Raw genomic sequence first — 18,731 nt, 5'->3', positions numbered from 1 at the left:
CTATATTCCCCACGGATGGTGGAAATTAGTATACTAACTATATGTGCAAAACAAATTTCTTTTTAGCTCTGTTCTGCTAAGCATGAGTCCTTACCAGCAAGTCTGTAACGCCTCAATACAATGGCATGTACTAATTATCTAATTTGCATACTTCCTTCCCAAGAAGCATTGGCTGAAATGTATTTTTTTTCAATAAGTACCAGTACCCCCCCTGAGCTACACAAACATCACATATTCACTAGTCTGTCTATTGTAACTTATATATCTATGTATTCTGTATGTAACCCCCATTCTCATGTACAGCACCATGGAATCAATGGTGCTCTATAAATAAATAATAATAATAATATTCAGCATCTTGCCTAAAGGAGGCACCGTACCCATCATAATCTGCCAGCTTTCCCATAACATCTGCATCCTGCAGACACTCCTCCCTCATATTTGAGCCTTTTGATCGTTGCCCAGCAGTCCTTGCTCTCACACCTCCATCTATTAGCAAGCACAAGGTTTAGGCAGCCCTGTCATGGGAAGCGGGCACAGGGTGTAGGGGGCAGTGCCAGGCAGAGATTGGGGAACGAAGTGACGTACACATAACCGGAGCAAGACTGAGAGGGAGGGGGTTCCATGAGAGAGATAGAGGAATAGAGAGAAGAAGAGAGAGAATCACAGGGAAGACAGATAAGTGAGAGGGAGAAAGGAGTCTGAGAGAGAAAGTGGTGAGGATTTGTAACAGGATAGAGCTATAAAGGGAGGAGTGAGACAAGAGGGAGTGGGAAGGAAGCATGGGAATCTTATAGAGAAGACAAGATAGGTCCACAGTGCACGTGAGACCGTAGCAGATATCTGTTGCTTAGAGGTTCCGCTATAGATGGCATCAGACTACCAGCATTTCATGCCCTGAAAGGCATTTGGTCCTTCTGTGCAATGGGGTGTCCGTATTCAGAAGAGAACTGGCCAAGACTCCTCCGACGATTGGCAGGGATGAGATCCCTGGCATGATTTTTTCTTCACGGAGAGATGGCGGTGCTATGGTGGGCACTGTTATGGTGCCATCATGCCCAGCATTTTCTCCATGCCAACGAGGATTTTCAGAGCCCTTCTTGGAAATATGCCATTGACGAGTGGACACCAACTCCAACCCCCACTCCATCACCAACATCTTTATCTCCTCTGCCAACTCCCTCAGTTTCTGTGCCTGTTCCTGTTTCTCCAGACTCTTCTCCCACTCCTCCAGTTACATATTCCTTTCTATTTTCACCCTCTCCTACAACAGCAACCCAAACAACTCCATTTGAGCCCTCCACGCCTAATCCAGACCAGCCTGATGAAGAGGGCAAAAAGGCAGCTGTACAGTTCTTACACTCAGGTGACCTTCTTTCTCTATCAGAAGCCAATTGCTCAAGGAGATTTGAGCTAACAGACCTGCAGGGGTCTCCACCTGAGACACTTCTCCATCATGTCAGAAGGCCACTGGACTACTTGTTGCATGCTACCAACTTCCTTAACATGATATTCCAGGCTAGTGACATGCGAGAATCCAGCATAAAGGAGGATATGGAATGGTACCATGCTTTGGTACGAAGTCTGGCTGGAGGGGAACCACATATATATAGGGCCATGCTCTCCTTCACTGCACATCCCATGTCCTCTAAACCTCAGCTGCTTCTTCAGGCGACAAAGGTGGGTCATGAAATTTTGCTTCAGGACCTGTCTTTGTCCCTTCATCGTTTGAGACACAGGATAGACCTTGGTAACTGGACCACCTTTCAAACCAACCCTTCTCTTACCAAAGCAATTCTACTAAATGACCTCCAGAGCCTAGAAACTCCCAAGTGGAGCAGAGGTGACAGCTATGTTTTGGACCCAAGCCATGTTCAGTGGTCGAAACCCTTTCTGGAGTGCGAGGGAGGTCGATTTGCACAAGGATGGATGGTCTCGTTGTCCACTGCATTTTATGGGCTGAAGCCTGATCTGAGTCCAGAATTTAAGTAAGTGAACCTCCATATTATTGTGTGGGCTGAGGACAGATGGGATCTTTGAAGAGCTTGGAACATGGAGGAGGGAGAGAAACGAGATGGGAGGGGGATGAGGGTCTGACTGAAAATGTATCTGTAGTGTTTCTGTTGATGATACAATATGATTATTAGTTTCACGGGAATAATACTAACTGGGTCATACTATAATATGCGGGTTATTATACGCAGTTGACATAATTATGACATTTTTTACTTTGCTTGCTATTTGCCCATTCTGTCTCTCACCTGTCCTTCCATTTTCCCTCCCCCCACAGATTAGACTGACACACGCTGATTTCTGTATCACTCACATCCGCCCTCAAACTGAGCAGCTGTTAAGCTGCAAATCTCCCATCCGCCAGCTCTGAGAGAGCAGATGGCCCTAGTATGCCAGGTCCTAGCTGTCTGTGCACCCCCACTGCCTCTCCATCTAAGTGTCCCCTTATTTATTAGTAAATCCATATAGAACTGCCATATCATAAATGACTTACCATAAAATTATGGCTCTACGGCCTTGATACCAATATTCTACCCTCACAGTTATGCTAAAGACATCTTTTTGCATAGTTAATAAGATTGAAAAAAACTAAAATGTCCGTTAAGTTCAATCGAGTGTTGGGGAACGACAAGGGAAAGTGTCACTTACACAACCACGATACATGATCCAGACTACCCACCCAAGAGAGCTACTCTTTCCCACGTTTTTAATTTTGCATTATTTCTTTTTTTGCTTCTGCTGAAGATGTACCTTCATATTTCATATTACTTAAATGACTTATGTAAATGTTCATTCCAATTATTATTTAACGTGGCTTTACAAATGTCTGTCCAAGCTGTGGCATCCCCATTGATGGAAACATGCTGTAACTGTGGCACCCTCCATGTCTCTCAGTTGTCTCTAGTTCAATCTATAATTTTAAGCTGGTTTTCTGGTTTCAGATAAAGGTTATTTATTGAAAAGTTATAAAATGTTACAATATACTTTGTATATTGATTCCTTGTGGTTTTTGACATCCCTAAATCTTCATTGTTTACTTTTAGTGGGGTTCTCACCATGCGAGGGACTTTAAGGTCCATGGGTTCTTGTAAGGCTAAGGGGTACTTTGCACGCTGCGACATCGCAGACCGATGATGCGATGCCGAGCGCGATAGTACCCGCCCCCGTCGCAGCAGCGATATCCTTGTGATAGCTGCCGTAGCGAACATTATCGCTACGGCAGCTTCACATGGACTCACCTGTCCTGGGACGTCGCTCTGGCCGGCGACCCGCCTCCTTGTTAAGGGGGTGGGTCGTGCGGCGTCACTGCGACATCACACGGCAGGTGGCCAATAGGAGCGGAGATGAGCAGGATGTAAACATCCCGCCCACCTCCTTCCTTCCGCATATCCTACGGAAGCCGCAGTGACGCCGGTAGGAGATGTTCCTCGCTCCTGCGGCTTCACACAAAGCGATGTGTGCTGCCACAGGAGCGAGGAACAACATCGGACTGTCGCGTCAGCGTAATTATGGATTACGCCGACGCTGCAGCGATGATACGATTACGACGCTTTTGCGCTCGTTAATCGTATCATCGAGCCTTTACACACTACGATGTCGCATGCGATGCCGGAAGTGCGTCACTTTTAATTTGACCCCACCGACATCGCAGCTGCGATGTCGTAGTGTGAAAAGTACCCCTTAGTTCACATATCCAATAATCATCCGTTAGAATGGATCCAGTAGCAGTCCACTGGCAGAAAGTTGTGCAAACACAACTTTTTTTTTTCTATTTTAAAAAAATTGATTTTTGCAAGATTTATTATTTTAACATGGGAGTTTATGGAAAAATGGATCCATTAACTCATTGCTATTTAACCATCCGTTTTTCTTTCATTTGTAAATGATCCATTTTTTCTTTACTGGGTCAATTTCAAATAGAATCAGTTAACGGATTAAAATTTCCATAGACTCCCAAGTAAAAAAAACGTATCCTGCAAAAATAATTTTTTTTTCAAAACAGACAAAAAAGTTATGTTTGCACGACTTTCTTGCCAATGGATTGGTGCTGGATCTGTTCTAAAGAATGATTACTGGACATGTGAACTCAGCCTAAGGCCCCCTTCACACGTCCGTGAAAAAAACGATCCGTTTTTTCACGTACAGTACGTGTTCATGGGGTGGTTTGATCCCCGTATGCCGTGTTTGTGGCACACTGCTGTTCACCGTGTGTTATACGTAATAACACACGGAGAATGGAAAGCCCCGCCTTACCTGCATCATCCGGCGCTGTCTGTGGTGCTGAATGACAGCTCCGGCCAAAGCCACGCCCCGCTGACGCTGCTTCCGGCCCCAGGTGAAGAAGACGCGTTGTTCAAATTCACTGGGGGACGGATGCAGGGGACAGCCGCGGCAGAGACTGCAGAGCTCGTGGAGGTATGTGTTTTTTTATTTTTTACAATGCCACGTGTGTTTCTCCAGCGCGAGTCACGTGCACCCGCATCCACACTTCTTCCGTGTGGTACATGTGCGGGACCATGCTGCCGGAGAAACACTGACATGCATCCGCGTGGAGCACACGGCACACGTCTGCTCCACACGGGCCTCTGGCAGAACACGTGCGTGCACATATACCCATTGATTTTAATGGGTATACGTGTGCCCGTGTCTCCGATACATACGGGCACGGACCTAGCACATACCGGAGACACGGACATGTGAAGGGGGCCTAAGATGTAGCTCTGATCCCTTTTACCTATAACCAACCAAGTATGATCACGTGATCAGGACAGATTTACTTCTGCTGAAGTCAACAATGAAAGTTCCAATTGTATGATGGCAAACAGAGATCATGAAAATCGAGTGGAATTAATTGAGTATTGTAAAACTTTCCCGGTTTTACACTCTGAAACCTAAATTCCGAATTATATCATACGCTATGATGACATTCACAAGAGAAAATCAAACATTGATACAGAAAATATACTATTTACTTAAACTGTCCATCCACATAACACCATGTTCATCTGAAAATGTATACAGGTGGCAGCAATCTCTCCCGACTCCCCAATAAACATGCATGTTCAGCACGACCTAGTGTGCATGTTTACATTGGAGTTGGGAGAGATAGCGGAGAGAGGCATAAGCTGCTGCCAGTCCTCTCTGGGGGCTTATCTCCTGCTGAAATAGAGGATTAGACATGTTAAAATCCAACATGCTGATCTTTCTTGCCCCAATAGTCTCCCGACAGGCCTCACATATGTGTCATTGGCCCATACTGACAGATTTGTACAGTTGAAACCAGAAGTTTACATACACTATCTAAATAGACATGTATGCATGTTTTTCTCACTATCCGACATGAAATCAGAATAAACCTTTCCCATTTAGGTCAATTAGGATTACCAAACTTTTTTTATATTTGCCAAATGCCAGAATAATGAGAGAGAATGTTTTAAGGCATTTTTATTACTTTCTGCAAAGTCAAATGTTTACATACATTTCATTAGTATTTGGTACTATTGACTTTAAACTGCATGACTTGGGTAAAATGTTCTTGATATCCTTCCACAAGCTTCTCATAATAGTTGGTAGGAATTTGGGCCCATTCCTCCTGCCAGAACTGGTGTAACTGAGCCATGTTTGTAGGTCGCCCTGCTCCTACCTGTCCTTTCAGCTTTGCCCATACATTTTCAATAGGATTGAGATCATGGCTTTCTGATGGTCCACTCCAAAACTTTGACTTTGCTATCCTTAAGCCACTTTGTCACCAGTTTGGCAGTATGCTTCGGGTCATTGTCCATGTGGACGACCCATTTCTGCCTGAGCTTTAAGTTCCTGGCTGATGTCTTGAGATGTTGCTTAAGTATTGCCACATAATCTTCTTTACTCATGTTGCCATCTATTTGTGAAGTGCACCAGTTCCTCCTGCAGTAAAACAACCCAACAACATGATGATGCCACCCCCATGCTTCACAGTTGGGATGGTATTCTTAAGCTTCAAAGCTTCTCTCTTTTTCCTCCAATTGTAACGATGGTCATTATGGCCAAACACTTCTATTTTAGTTTCATCAGACTACATGTCTTCAAAAATTAAGGTCTTTGTTCTTGTGTGCATTTGCATTTGCATTTGCAAACATTAATCTGGCATTTTTATGTTTCTTTTGGAGTAATGGCTTCTTTCTGGTAGAGTGGCCTTTCAGCCCATGTTGATACAGTACTCTTTCACTGTGGATAATGACACAAACTTACTAGATTTCGCCAGCATCTTCACAAGGTCTTTTGCTTTTGTTCTCGGGTTGATATGCACATGACTGACTGACCAAAGCACATTCATCTATGGTACACAGAACCCAGTATGATAGCTGGATATTCCCATCTTGTTTGTACTTGCGTATAATTGTTTGTACAGATGAACAAGGCACCTTCAGGTATCTGGAAATTGCACCCAAGTATGAACCAGACATGTGCAAGTCCACAATTCTGTTCCTGAGATCTTGGCTGATTTCTTTTGACTTTCCCAACAGTGTGTTTTAGCTTTGCATTAAAATACTTCCTCAGTTGTGTCTCTAACTCAGATGTTGCTAATAAACCTATCAGAAGCTTCAAAGACATGACATCATCAAATGGGCTGTCCAATTTTGTTTAAAGGCATAGTACTCTTAGTGATTGTAAACTTTTGATTTTGCAGAAAGTAATAAAAATGTCTTACAATATTCTCTTTCTCTCTCATTATTCCGGAATTTGGCAAATATAAACAATTTTGGTTCATAATTGACCTAAAACGGGAAAGGTTTATTCTGGTTTCATGTCATATAGTGAGAAAAACATGCAGATGTGTCTTTTTAAATAGTGTATGTAAACTTCTGGTTTCAACTGCATGTTCAACTCTATTCTTGCCTTCTCCTTGATTGTCATTTACCTTTCAGTATTTTCACACTTTTTTAATGTATGTTTTGTTGATATAAATTAAATTCATTTATAACAGCCAGTTATATATACATTCCACCTTTTTTACTTTATAATTAGAATGATGATACCATGGTATGGTTAACACGTTAAAGAGTGCCAGTCAGTACTCCTGGTCTCTCACAAAGTTCTCTATAAAATCTAAAACCTATACAGCTTCTGTTATTCCTCTTAGAAGTTTTTAATAAATTGTCAACTAGATGTCACCAATTGGGGGTGTCCATATACACTGTACTAGTCTCCAATGGGAGCTGAAAGTGAAGGCACATACACCTTTGACAAGGAAAAGTGTGAGATGTACAGTGCCTTGCGAAAGTATCCGGCCCCCTTGAATTTTTCAACCTTTACCCACATTTCAGGCTTCAAACATAAAGATAAAAATTTTAATGTTATGGTGAAGAATCAACAACAAGTGGGACACAATTGTGAAGGTGAATGATATTTATTGCTTATTTTAAACTTTTTAAAAAAATAAAAAACTGAAAAGTTGGGTGTGCAATATTATTCGGCCCCTTTAAGTTAATACTTTGTAGTGCCACCTTTTGTTGCGATTACTGCTGCAAGTCTCTTGAGGTATGTGTCTATCAGTTTTGCACATCGAGAGACTGAAATTCTTGCCCATTCTTCCTTTGCAAACAGCTCGAGATGAGTGAGGTTGGATGGAGTGCGTTTGTGAACAGCAGTTTTCAGCTCTTTCCACAGATTCTCGATTGGATTCAGGTCTGGTCTTTGATTTGCCCATTCTAACACCTGGATACGTTTATTTGTGAACCATTCCATTGTAGATTTTGCTTTATGTTTGGGATCATTGTCTTGTTGGAAGACAAATCTTCCTCCCAGTCTCAGGTCTTTTGCAGACTCCAAAAGGTTTTCTTCAAGAATGGTGCTGTATTTGTGTCCATCCATCTTCCCATCAGTTTTAACCTTCTTTCCTGTCCCTGCTGAAGAAAAGCAGGTGGGCCATTATGCTGCCACCATCATGTTTGACAGTGGGGATGGTGTGTTCAGGGTGATGAGCTGTGTTGCTTTTACACCAAACATGTCATTTGGCATTGTGCCCAAATAGTTTGATTTTGGTTTAATCTGACCAGAGCACCTTCTTCCATATATTTGGTGTGTCTCCCAGGTGGCTTGTGGCAAACGTTAAACAACACTTTTCATGGATACTTTGAGAAATGGCTTTTTCCTTGCCACTCTTCCATAAAGGCCAGATTTGTGCAGTGTACGACTGATTGTTGTCCTATGGACAAACTCTCCCACCTCAGCTGTAGATCTCTGCAGTTCATCCAGAATGATCATGGGCTTCTTGGCTGCATCTCTGATCAGTCTTCTCCTTGTTTGAGATGAAAGTTTGGATGAATGGCCGGTTTCTTGGCATATTTGCCGTGGTATGATACTCCTTTCATTTCAATATGATCGCTTGCTCAGTGCTCTTTATGATGTTTAACGGTTTGAAAATCTTTTTGTAACCAAATCCGGCTTTAAACTTCTCCACAACAGTATCACAGACCTGCCTGTTGTGTTCCTTGGTCTTCATGATGCTCGCTGTGCTTTAAACAGAACACTGAGACTATCACAGAGCAGGTGCATTTATATGGAGACTTGATTACACACAGGTGGCTTATATTTATCATCATCAGTCATTTAGGAGAACATTGGATCATTCAGAGATCCTCAATGAACTTCTGGAGTGAGTTTTCTGCACTGAAAGTAAAGGGGACGCATAATATTGCACGCCCCAATTTCCAGTTATTTTATTTTTTAAAAAGAGTTTAAAATTAGCAATAAATTTCGTTCAACTTCACAATTGTGTCCCACTTGTTGTTGATTCTTCACCATAACATTAAATTTTTTATCTTTATGTTTGAAGCCTTAAATGTGGGAAAAGGTTGAAAAATTCAAAGGAGCCGAATACTTTCACAAGGCATTGTAGTTGTCAATTTGTCTCTTAAATATTCGTGGAAGAATGTTGGCTAGTGAAAATTTTGACAAAAATGCTCCAAAATTGTTATTTTAAAGGATATATGGTATATAGGTTTTTACTAAAACATATAGGAGACAGATTAACTACAAAAGAGTTATTCGAGATGTAAACACTGATGTGCTAATCTTTGATGCCAATTGGCTATGGTTCTGAAAGTTTGATACTCCCTGGTGATCAAACATGAATTGCCTATACTATGGAGAGACCATCATTGCACTGCTCTTATGCCGTTTTCACCCTTAGCTTCTGACACTAGTTATAAGAAAGTGTGCAATGTTCATTTTATTGATTCTCCGTTACAGCCCAACATTTGTTATAAATCCCAACGGCATTTATAATTCTGCAGGGTCAAAAGAATCTCAGCATTTTATGGCCAAAACAATCCAACCCAATTGTTTGGTGGTTGTTTATAGAAAAGATTATGGCCCATTAATTATCATGGAGTGAATTTTTGAATTTGCATGTTTTGGTCAACACTCATTATAATTGCCAGTTTAAATGGCCTCTGTCATTTCAGCAAATTTAAAGGGAAACTGTGTACTTATTGAGGAAGGATGAACTTATTTCCTCCAGGTAGCTGTCAGCTTTCAGTCTTATGGGTACTTTGCACACTACGACATCGCAGATGCGATGTCGGTGAGGTCAAATCGAAAGTGACGTACATCCGGCGTCACTGTCGACATCGGAGTATGTGAATCCTTTTTACTATGATTAACGAGTGCAAAAGCGTCGAAATCGTATGATTGGTGTAGCATCAGTCCTTTCCATAATTTTGGAAGGACCGATGTTACGATGTTGTTCCTCGTTCCTGCGGCAGCACACATCGCTGTGTGTGAAGCCACAGGAGCGAGGAACATCTCCTTACCTGCGTCCCGGCTGCAATGAGGAAGGAAGGAGGTGGGCGGGATGTTTACGTCCCGCTCATCTCCACCCCTCTGCTTCTATTGGCCGCCTGCTGTGTGACGTCGCTGTGACGCCGCACGACCCGCCCCCTTAGGAAGGAGGCGGTTCACCGGCCAGAGCGACGTCGCAGGGCAGGTAAGTGCATGTGAAGCTGCCATAGCGATAATGTTCGCTACGGCAGCTATCACAAGATATCGCAGCTGCGACGGGGGCGGGGACTATCGCGCTCGGCATCGCTACTGTCGCGGGCGGGGAGGGCGCCGCCGCTGCTGCGCTCGCTAACGCTCGGGTCCGGCGTTGCTGCGATGGCTGCTCGGTGGCTCGAGCGGTGGGCCGGATCTGGGGACTCGAGTGGCGCTCCTCGCCCGTGAGTGAAAGGGGGTGGTTTGGTTTGGGGATTTGGTCCGTGACGCCACCCACGGTTTGTGGTGAGGTTGGGGCACCACCGCTGCTGGTGACGGGGATCCCGGGAGCGATGGCAGGGAGCAGCTGGGATGTTGTTTCCCCCTCCGTGGGTAGAGGTTGGTTGTCCCGGGGCCCGGTGAGGTGATGGGGAGTCAGGGTCGGGAAGGTGCAGGGTCGCTTGGACTGCGCAGCGCGGTGCCGGATGGCACGGTAGTACTCACTCAGCCACAAATGTACGCAAAGTCTCTGGTAAACCAAACGGCTGGATGAACAGGTCCCGCAGCCGGCTGCTGTGGCTTCTCCCGGACGGTTGGTGGTGGCTCCCTTTCCCTGCACCTGTGTGTATGTTCGGTCTCGATGGGTTCCCACCGGTAACCCGCTCCCCAGCGTGTATATGTGCCGGAGGAGCCCTTTTGCCCACAGTCTCTGGCCCTTGGAACTCTAGCTGTGGCGGTAGCTGTATTTCCTTTGGCTGGTTGGACAGTTGCCTTCAATCGGGTCTTGGCTGTTAGAAAACCCCTGGGGTTCCGGTCACTGACGGATTTGACCTCTAATGGCGACTCCAAGCCTGGTCGGGGTCCGTAGGCCCTGCCTGTGTGTGCTGGCTTCACTTCGCTCCCCGGTTCGGTACCGGCAGGCCACCGCCCGACCCCGGTCCTACGGTTCCGCGTTGATCTGCCTCTCCTGCAGACAGCCACCACCGTCTGCCAACCTTGCTCTTAGTGCCCGGGCCACACACCCGGACACGGTCAGTTTGCTCCTCCACTCCCACTTCACTCCTTCACGTCCCTAACTGATCTCTCAACTCCCTTCCTTTTCCCGCCTCCAGGACTGTGAACTCCTCAGTGGGTGGGGCCAACCGCCTGGCTCCACCTCACCTGGTGTGGACATCAGCCCCTGGGGGGAGGCAACAAAGATTTTGTGTCTGGCTGAGGTGCCTGTCTCGGGGTGGGGGTGTATGTTGCAGTACCTGTGACGACCTGGCTAGTCCAGGGCGCCACACTACCTTCGGCTTGCGATGTTGTAGTGTGCAAAGTACCCCTTAGGGGTGGTACAGGGCGGCCCTACAGTCACAGCTCACAACAGCAGTCACTATACCATGAGCAACAGCTATAAGCACGTCCTGGGCATTTTGATTGACAGTAGGATGTGCAGTGCGTGAGCTGTCAAAGTACCAGTGCTTACAGCCGCCACTCACAATATAGTGAGCAGTGTTGTGAGCGGACACTGTAGTCACTCCATGCACCACCCCTATTACTGGAATTTGGCAGCTCCCAATAGTCACACTTTCAATATAGCAGCAAAGTAGCATTGTGATGATATTTACCTGCAGATTAAGGCCCCAGTTTTTGATGCTTTTTGGTACAGTTTTGAGTGCAGTTTGTTGCCCTAAACTGCATGCATTTCCTTTCCCAGCAAAGTATATGAGAATTCAGAAAGGCCTTGCGCACGTTGCTTCTTTTTGCCTGCAGTTTTGAGTGCAGAAAAAAAAGAAGCAGCATGTCACTTCTTTTCGTGCTTTTCCCTGCGTTTCTGCCATTGAATATAGTGAAAAAACGCATGGGAAAAACGCACCAAAATGTGTCAAAAACACACTGAAAACACATCAAAAACACGTGTTCTTTGACGCGTTTTTTTCGGCTAGATGTGCGTTTTTCTGCCAGAGGCTGTGTTTTTTGCTGAAGAAACAAAACTGAAGTGTGTGCACATAGCCTTATGTGACGCCCTGGTAAAACCAGGTAGTCACAGAAAGAGTTAATCCTCCGTGGCAGCTACACAATCCCCACACAGATGTAGAGCAGCCAATTAGGGCCCTACTCACCCCCTCCCGAGGAAAAGGGAGGGGGCGAGAGGGGCTAAGGAAGTGACAAAGCAGAATTCAGTTCAGTTGTGCTGTAGTCAGTGGAAAGCTGACAGGGGAGGCTTGCAGCTCCCCGGAGAAAGTGGTAGCCGGGATTGGAGCCCTGGACTACCGGACTAGGTGGCTGTGAGGGCCACAGACGACGGAGATCCGGCAGCGGGGAACCTGAGGCGACCGGGACAGGGTTGTAGCCCGCCGGTGCCGGGAGATGGACCCAATCCGGAGGCCGTTCAAACGGACTAGTCCAGACAAGAGAGAGACAGACAGAGAGTGTGGAAGGAAGGGCCCCTGACTGTACATCTGGGTGTGAGACCCGAAGACACCCGCCAACAGTGAACGTCCATTTGGCAAGTTGGTTTACAAAGGACGGTCCCCAGAGGCAGCGGCGGTGCCACCATCTCATCACTGCAACCCACGGGTGGCGTCACAGACAATCCCCTTTACATATTAATAATAATAAATATATTCCCCTTTTGTTGTGGATCCTGGGATCACAGACCGGGTCACGTCACCGTGATACCTCTAGAAGCGACCCCATTGGCCCGGCTCTGAGTACCCCCTATCCCTGGGCGACACAATTACTGTATATCTGCAGGTAAATAGCATACTCCAAAGTGACAGGTTACCTTTAACATAAAACAATAGTACTAGAGAAACGTTTTTAATGTACGGTATCTTATCCAAGAAATCTGCTTCATTCTCCACATGGAGCCACTTCTCCTCCCCCATGTTTACTGAACTTTACATCCACTCTGAAAAAAGCACAGATGTCTTTGTCAAAACAAAAGGTGCAGCCAGCACAGTGAGGTGTAAGGTTACTTTGCCCATTTCAGTCTAAAGAGAGGATGGGGAGGGATGATAAGCACTCAGCACAGTGAAGGACCAGGCAGATATGGGCAGATCATGCTACAGATTTCAGCAATTGTATTTCACCTCAGAGCTGGAATCACAGCCACAAAGCTCAGTGTTGATGTATAATATATTCCAGGTGGCTGTTTGTCAGATAGTGAAGAATAGAGATAAAGAATACTAAGGGATATCTCTGTTCTGTGTATAGGAGACATCATAGCAGCTAGTTATCTCACTAGATCAGAGACAACTGAAACTTGAGACAGAGTCTATAAAGGTGAAAATTGGTGAAAAATGCAGAATGCAATGGAAATGACTGTCAGAAAAAGTGTTATTCCTCACGTACACACATATTGCAGCTAATTCTGAAAACATACAACCACGCGTGTGATTTAAAGAGGTTATCCAGGCAAATGCTGCTTGATACTTGGGGGATAGATTCAGAAAAAGTAAAAAAATATTCCACTTACCTACTGTCACCCTCCTTGATCCAGTGCAAGCCTCTCCATCACCTGCGCCAGCATCAGAAGTGATTATTTTGTTGTTCAACTAGTCACAGATCCACCGTAGTTTGTATTAGGTAATGCAAGAGGGTTGCCAGAAAAAGATACTCAGATTCAGTGCTCCAAGGCATTTGTGCACCAACATCGCCATCTGCCGGAGGATCAGGGTAACTGGGAACCAATCTGTAAGGAATGTGTTTCTTTGAGGGAAAATTTAGAAGAAGAAACCAAGTCAGGTGACCACTGTGGCGCATTTAAATTTAAAAGGCTGGGCCAGCAATGAGAAGGTGCTGCTGGCGCCATGTTTATCAGGGGAATGGATGTGTGCACAGCAAAGCAGGCCATGTTATCTGCAAGGGAATCATCTGGGAGTGCACTGAGCCCAGAGAAATCCAAACCCTGTATATCATAGTTAGAGGAACCCAAAGACGGCATACCATAGCCAGAGGAGCCCGAAGACCGTATACCAATGCCAGAATAACCCAAAGACCTAATATCATCGCCAGAGGAACCATAAGACAGCATATCATTGCCAGAGGACTCAGAACACCAAATGTCACCAAAGGAATCCAAAGACTGAATATCGTTGCCAGAGGAACCTGAAGACTGATTACAGAACTTTGTCACCGGAAAAAGATCAATCAAAGAAACATTTTTTCCAAGCGGCATTAAAGTAAATCGGGCCGTTACTTTCAACCTTGCGTATGGTACAGAAAGCGAATAGCTTAATAATAGAGTTAACTGCTGGTATAGTGCATTGCCATGTTTACTAAACCGCTGACATAAGTGGGTCTATAATAGTTTATGTTTTCCTGTTTATTGCATATTGTTGTAACGGGGTGCCAGGGGTGCCTCGGGGATCGTAGTCGTGGCCCCTTCTGCTAGGCTTAGGTGCCGCCGTCACTTTGGGGACAAGAGATGACTTGGTGGGGCAGAGTGTGGTGGTGCATATGTCGTCCGACGTGCAAACACTCTTCAGACGTGTTTCAGTGAAATCAGAAGGCATTTTATTGCTCACAACTTCTTCACACACCCGACAGTAATAGATGACTTTACACTTCTTTGGCTGGGGGAAAACCTGTCCTGACGTCTCCTCCAGTGGGGATGTGCCCGGCTAATCCTCTTCACCTGGCTCCCACTACGGCTACCCACAGACCGGACCCACACCGGTACTGCTTCGCACTTTGAGGTTCCGCCCGCTCCGTTTCTCTCCAGCTCCCACATTCTGCCCCTGCTCTGTTGCTTCTCTCCCGTCCCGGACTCAACTGCCTTCTTCCTCCCACTTTTTCTCAACATCTTTTCTCTCCCTCCCCTTAACTTGCCGGCTCCTCCTACCACTTGTTTCTGTGAGACAGCCGTCCCACCCGGTCATTGGGGAAACCCTAACACAATGTACATACATTAAAAACATTTTTATTGGATAACATCAGAAAAGAACTACACTCCCTTGTAAGGGGTCTGCCCACCCCTTACATTGTGACCCTGGTAGGGTAACTTTGACGTTCTCCTGATGGAAGGACACAGGTTGATTTATTGCTAAGTGAATTTATTTGTAAAAAATCTTCAGTGATTGCACATACTTGATCAGTCAAGTGTAACTGTGAGACATGCCAACTGTCATTTAATTTCTTTTGCTGTGTATTTTTTCATTGCCTTGCTTACCCATCCCTCCTCCATCTTCCGTTGAAGTCACCAGTGAGCATCCTTACTGCATGCTGCCTCTGTGCAACATTTGATGTAGTCGGCAGGATGCAACACTCCAACGCAAAGGTGGCAGGTCAGTCAATGACCAAGGCTGTCAGGGGCAGTATTCCTCAGGGAGCCATGCTCAGCAACTTGCCAAAGTTTGCTGGGGACAATCAGGTGCTGTGGGACTGGGTAGAATGACTGTAAAGCATGCTACACATGCATCCCATGACTTCTGCCTTATAGGCGAAGATAGCCCTGTTGTCCATAGATGGAGAGCCCCAACAGACCGTAATGTTTCAACAGCCAAAAAATCAAGATACGGTGGACAAGATCATTAACATTCTAGAAGACATGGACTTATATACCACCGACTTAGACAGTCTGCACATCCGTCCATTCCATTGGGTTCAGAGGGAAGGGAAAACTGGGATCCAATACATAAATGCATTGCAGGAAGTGATAGCCTATTTCACTATGAAGACTGAGGAAGAGTATAGGGACTGGGACCATTGGTTAAAGTATTATGGGACCAGTTGATTGATGGTTTGAAGGATCCTTACTTAAGAAAAGCCCTAAAAGAGTGCTTAAAGCATAACCCCAACATCAGTTTTCTAGAAGTCGGAGCTGAAGCCAGGGTATGAGAACTTGAGGCACCAGTACTGACCAGCATGATCCGAAGCCATGGGATAGCCACCTATGAGCTGACCAGTGTGGAGCTCAACTGGGCTTGTGAGTTGTGAAAGAGATTTTGAGAAATTAAGGAGGAGTTGCGTGATATTAAAAGAATCTCTGCAAAACTGGCTGAGGCAAACACCACACCGCTATATGAGAAGAGAACAGAACAGTACTATCCTTCTTTGAGAGATCAGCAGTACCAGCAGTGTTGCAGACCAGGGGAGTGTGGAATTGAAGGTTGGACTTGCGGAAGAAGAGGGCACATCTCCAGAAATTGCCCACCCAAAAAAAAAAAAAAACAGCAGAGGGGGCGGTTGTTAAACACATGCCCCACAGTCGAGGAACAGACCGTGGGGTTAGACAATTTTGGGGAGGAAGATGAAGACTCAGATAGCGTAGTCTCTGAGAGACCCACAACATTGGCAAAGTTTAATGGAATGAAAATCCGGTGATTGATAGATATGGGCTCTCAGGTGGCTACCATGCCTCCAACCCACTAGAAAGAGTGGTGGTGCCCCTGAACTCCGCTTTGACACAGCCCCTGAGACAGACAGTACTAGCCATGCCGGTCCGGCACGGTTACTGCTATGTGGGGTAGAAGTGTAGGTCAAGCCTGGAAGGAAGGAGGAAAAATGACACTCGAACTCCTAGTTGCCCGTACGCTGGCCATAGTGCATAAAGGACTATTGCTAGGGAGGTGCCTGAACATGAGCAGAGCTAGCTTGCAGCTAATTCCCCAAAAGAGGTTGCCTAAGTCTTTGTAATTCCAGAAGATCTCACCAGGTCAGATGCCATACGATTGTCACCAGTGGCAGGAGATCCATGAACTTTGGCCATGTCTCTTGAGCAGAAACTTCAGGAGGGTGAGGCAAGAGCCGGCCGACATCCTGAAGCAAATGGAAGCCAATCTGACAGAGTTTACCCCTCAACAAGTGGGAATGGTTGAAGAGCTACTGAGACTGTATAAAGAGGTGTTTGTGCGCCATAGTGACGACCTCAACTGTACCAAGGCTATCCAACATAAAATTCCATCTTGGCTTACTGCCCCCATCTAGGAAAGGTACCAGCAGATCCCAAATACAATGTACCAAGAGATGAAAGACTTGCTATCACATATGCTGCAAAATGGGGTGATTCGAAGAACCAGTCTTTGGACTGCATCTATTGTACTGGTCCGGAAGAAGGGTGTTATGAGTCTCTGCTCTGGGGAAAGCTAAATACTTCTACTCTCTTTATCTGGTTAGCGGCTACAGGCAGGTACCCATGGCCAAACAAGATTGGCCGAAGATGACCTTCATACTCCGCATAGGATTATTCGAGTTCAACTGAGTGCGGTACAGGTTCACTAACACTCCCAGAATGTTCCAAAGCCTCATGGAAAGATGTCTAGGACATTTAAACCTTGAAGCAACCTTGATATACCTTGATGACATCATCATGTTTGCTCCCATCTTCGAGGAGCACCTCAGCAGACTTGGACTGGTACTGGAGCAGCTTCAGAAGTACAGGCTGAAGATTACGCCCTGAAAATGTCATCTGTTCCAGAAAAAAATTGAATACCTGGGGCATACTGTCTCTAGTGAACTAGTGTATCCCATGAAGGAGAAGGTGGCTGCTGTACAAAAATGATCTATACCTATTACGCTCATAGAGTTGAGAGCCTTCCTGGGCCTATCTGGATATCTGGATACTATTGTTGATTTATTGAGGACTTTGACAAGGCCGCAGCTTCAGTGCATGAATTATTGAGGGGGAAAGCTGGAGGTGCTAAAGGCTGGTCCAACCAGTGGTGCAAGAGACAAGAGGAAGCCTTCCGGGCCCAGAAGGTCACGTTGACTGAAGCCCCAAGCCTGGCATATGTGAAAGAGTGAGTGATTGCCTATACTAGCCGATCTCTGAGGGAACCCTAGAAGAACCCTGATAACTACAGCTCCTTCAAGCTAAAGTTGTTAGCCCTGGTGTGGTCCATGATGGAAACGTTTGCAGAGTACTTGTTAGTGTCGGAAGTCCATGTGTGGACCGATAACAATCCCCTCCAACGCTTAGAGAATGCAAAGCTGGGAGTCCAGAAGCAGCGGTGGGTTGCCCGAATGTAAACATTTCGGTACAAATTATCCTATAGATTGAAGGTTGAGTATACCCATGCAGATGCCCTGTCCAGAGTAACACAAGAGCTACCAACTTGTAAAGTGGATGAAGAGCTGGAGGGAGATGAATCCCACACTTCAGACATTTTGCCACAGCTCTGGTGGCTGCCCAAGAGTTAAAAGAGGAAGCCCAGAGATGATGGTACAGTTGCAGGAGTCCGATTCTGAACTGGCTAAGTTACGAAAGTGGGTGACCGGTGGACACTTTGGGATGGAAATACATTTTTGGTGATTGCAGCAAGTCATGAACTGGTCCTAACTTTGTCACCTCATGGAAGTGGCCTGCCGAAAATGTCGACAGTGTAAACTAACCAAGCCGCCTGAAGAAAGGGTCCCTAGCAAAAGTAATTAAGACCTCTGAGCAGCTTAAAGTCTTGATGGTTGACTACTTCATGTTTGGTTCATCTCACAATGGGTACAAGTACTGCTTGGTAATGACCAACTACTTCACTAAATTTGTGGTTGTGACTCTATTCAGGGATCAGATGGCTGTCAACAGCTTTGGCTACCTGCCAGGATTTTATCTGTGTGTATGGGTGCCTGAAGAGGATCCACTTTGAAAAGGTACCTGCTTCCAGGGGAACGTCATGAAGGAATTACAGTGGGTACAGAAAGAATTCAGACTCCTTTAAATTTTTCACTCTGTTTCATTGCAGCCATTTGATAAATTCAAAAAAGTTCTTTTTTTTCCTCATTAATCTACACTCTGCACCCCATCTTGTCAGAAAAAAGCAGAAATGTAAATTTATTAAACA

At 45.5% G+C, this 18,731-nt stretch overlaps 1 protein-coding gene across 1 annotated transcript in view; it reads left to right on the top strand.

Annotated features, from left to right (window-relative positions):
- Window positions 1–464: 464 nt before the first annotated feature.
- Window positions 465–18,731, top strand: part of GPR179 (G protein-coupled receptor 179) — a 44,124-nt gene continuing 25,857 nt past the window's right edge. The window contains exon 1 of the mRNA XM_075350077.1: window positions 465–1,988. Within this exon, the coding sequence (XP_075206192.1) occupies window positions 1,018–1,988 (971 nt within the window). The 5' untranslated portion in view covers window positions 465–1,017. The remainder of the gene's footprint in view (window positions 1,989–18,731) is intronic.

This window comes from Anomaloglossus baeobatrachus, chromosome 5 (genome assembly GCF_048569485.1).
Source record: "Anomaloglossus baeobatrachus isolate aAnoBae1 chromosome 5, aAnoBae1.hap1, whole genome shotgun sequence".
In the NCBI taxonomy this organism is placed as follows: domain Eukaryota; kingdom Metazoa; phylum Chordata; class Amphibia; order Anura; family Aromobatidae; genus Anomaloglossus; species Anomaloglossus baeobatrachus.
Note: the sequence above shows the minus strand (reverse complement) of the source record. Positions and strands in the feature narration are given on the sequence as shown.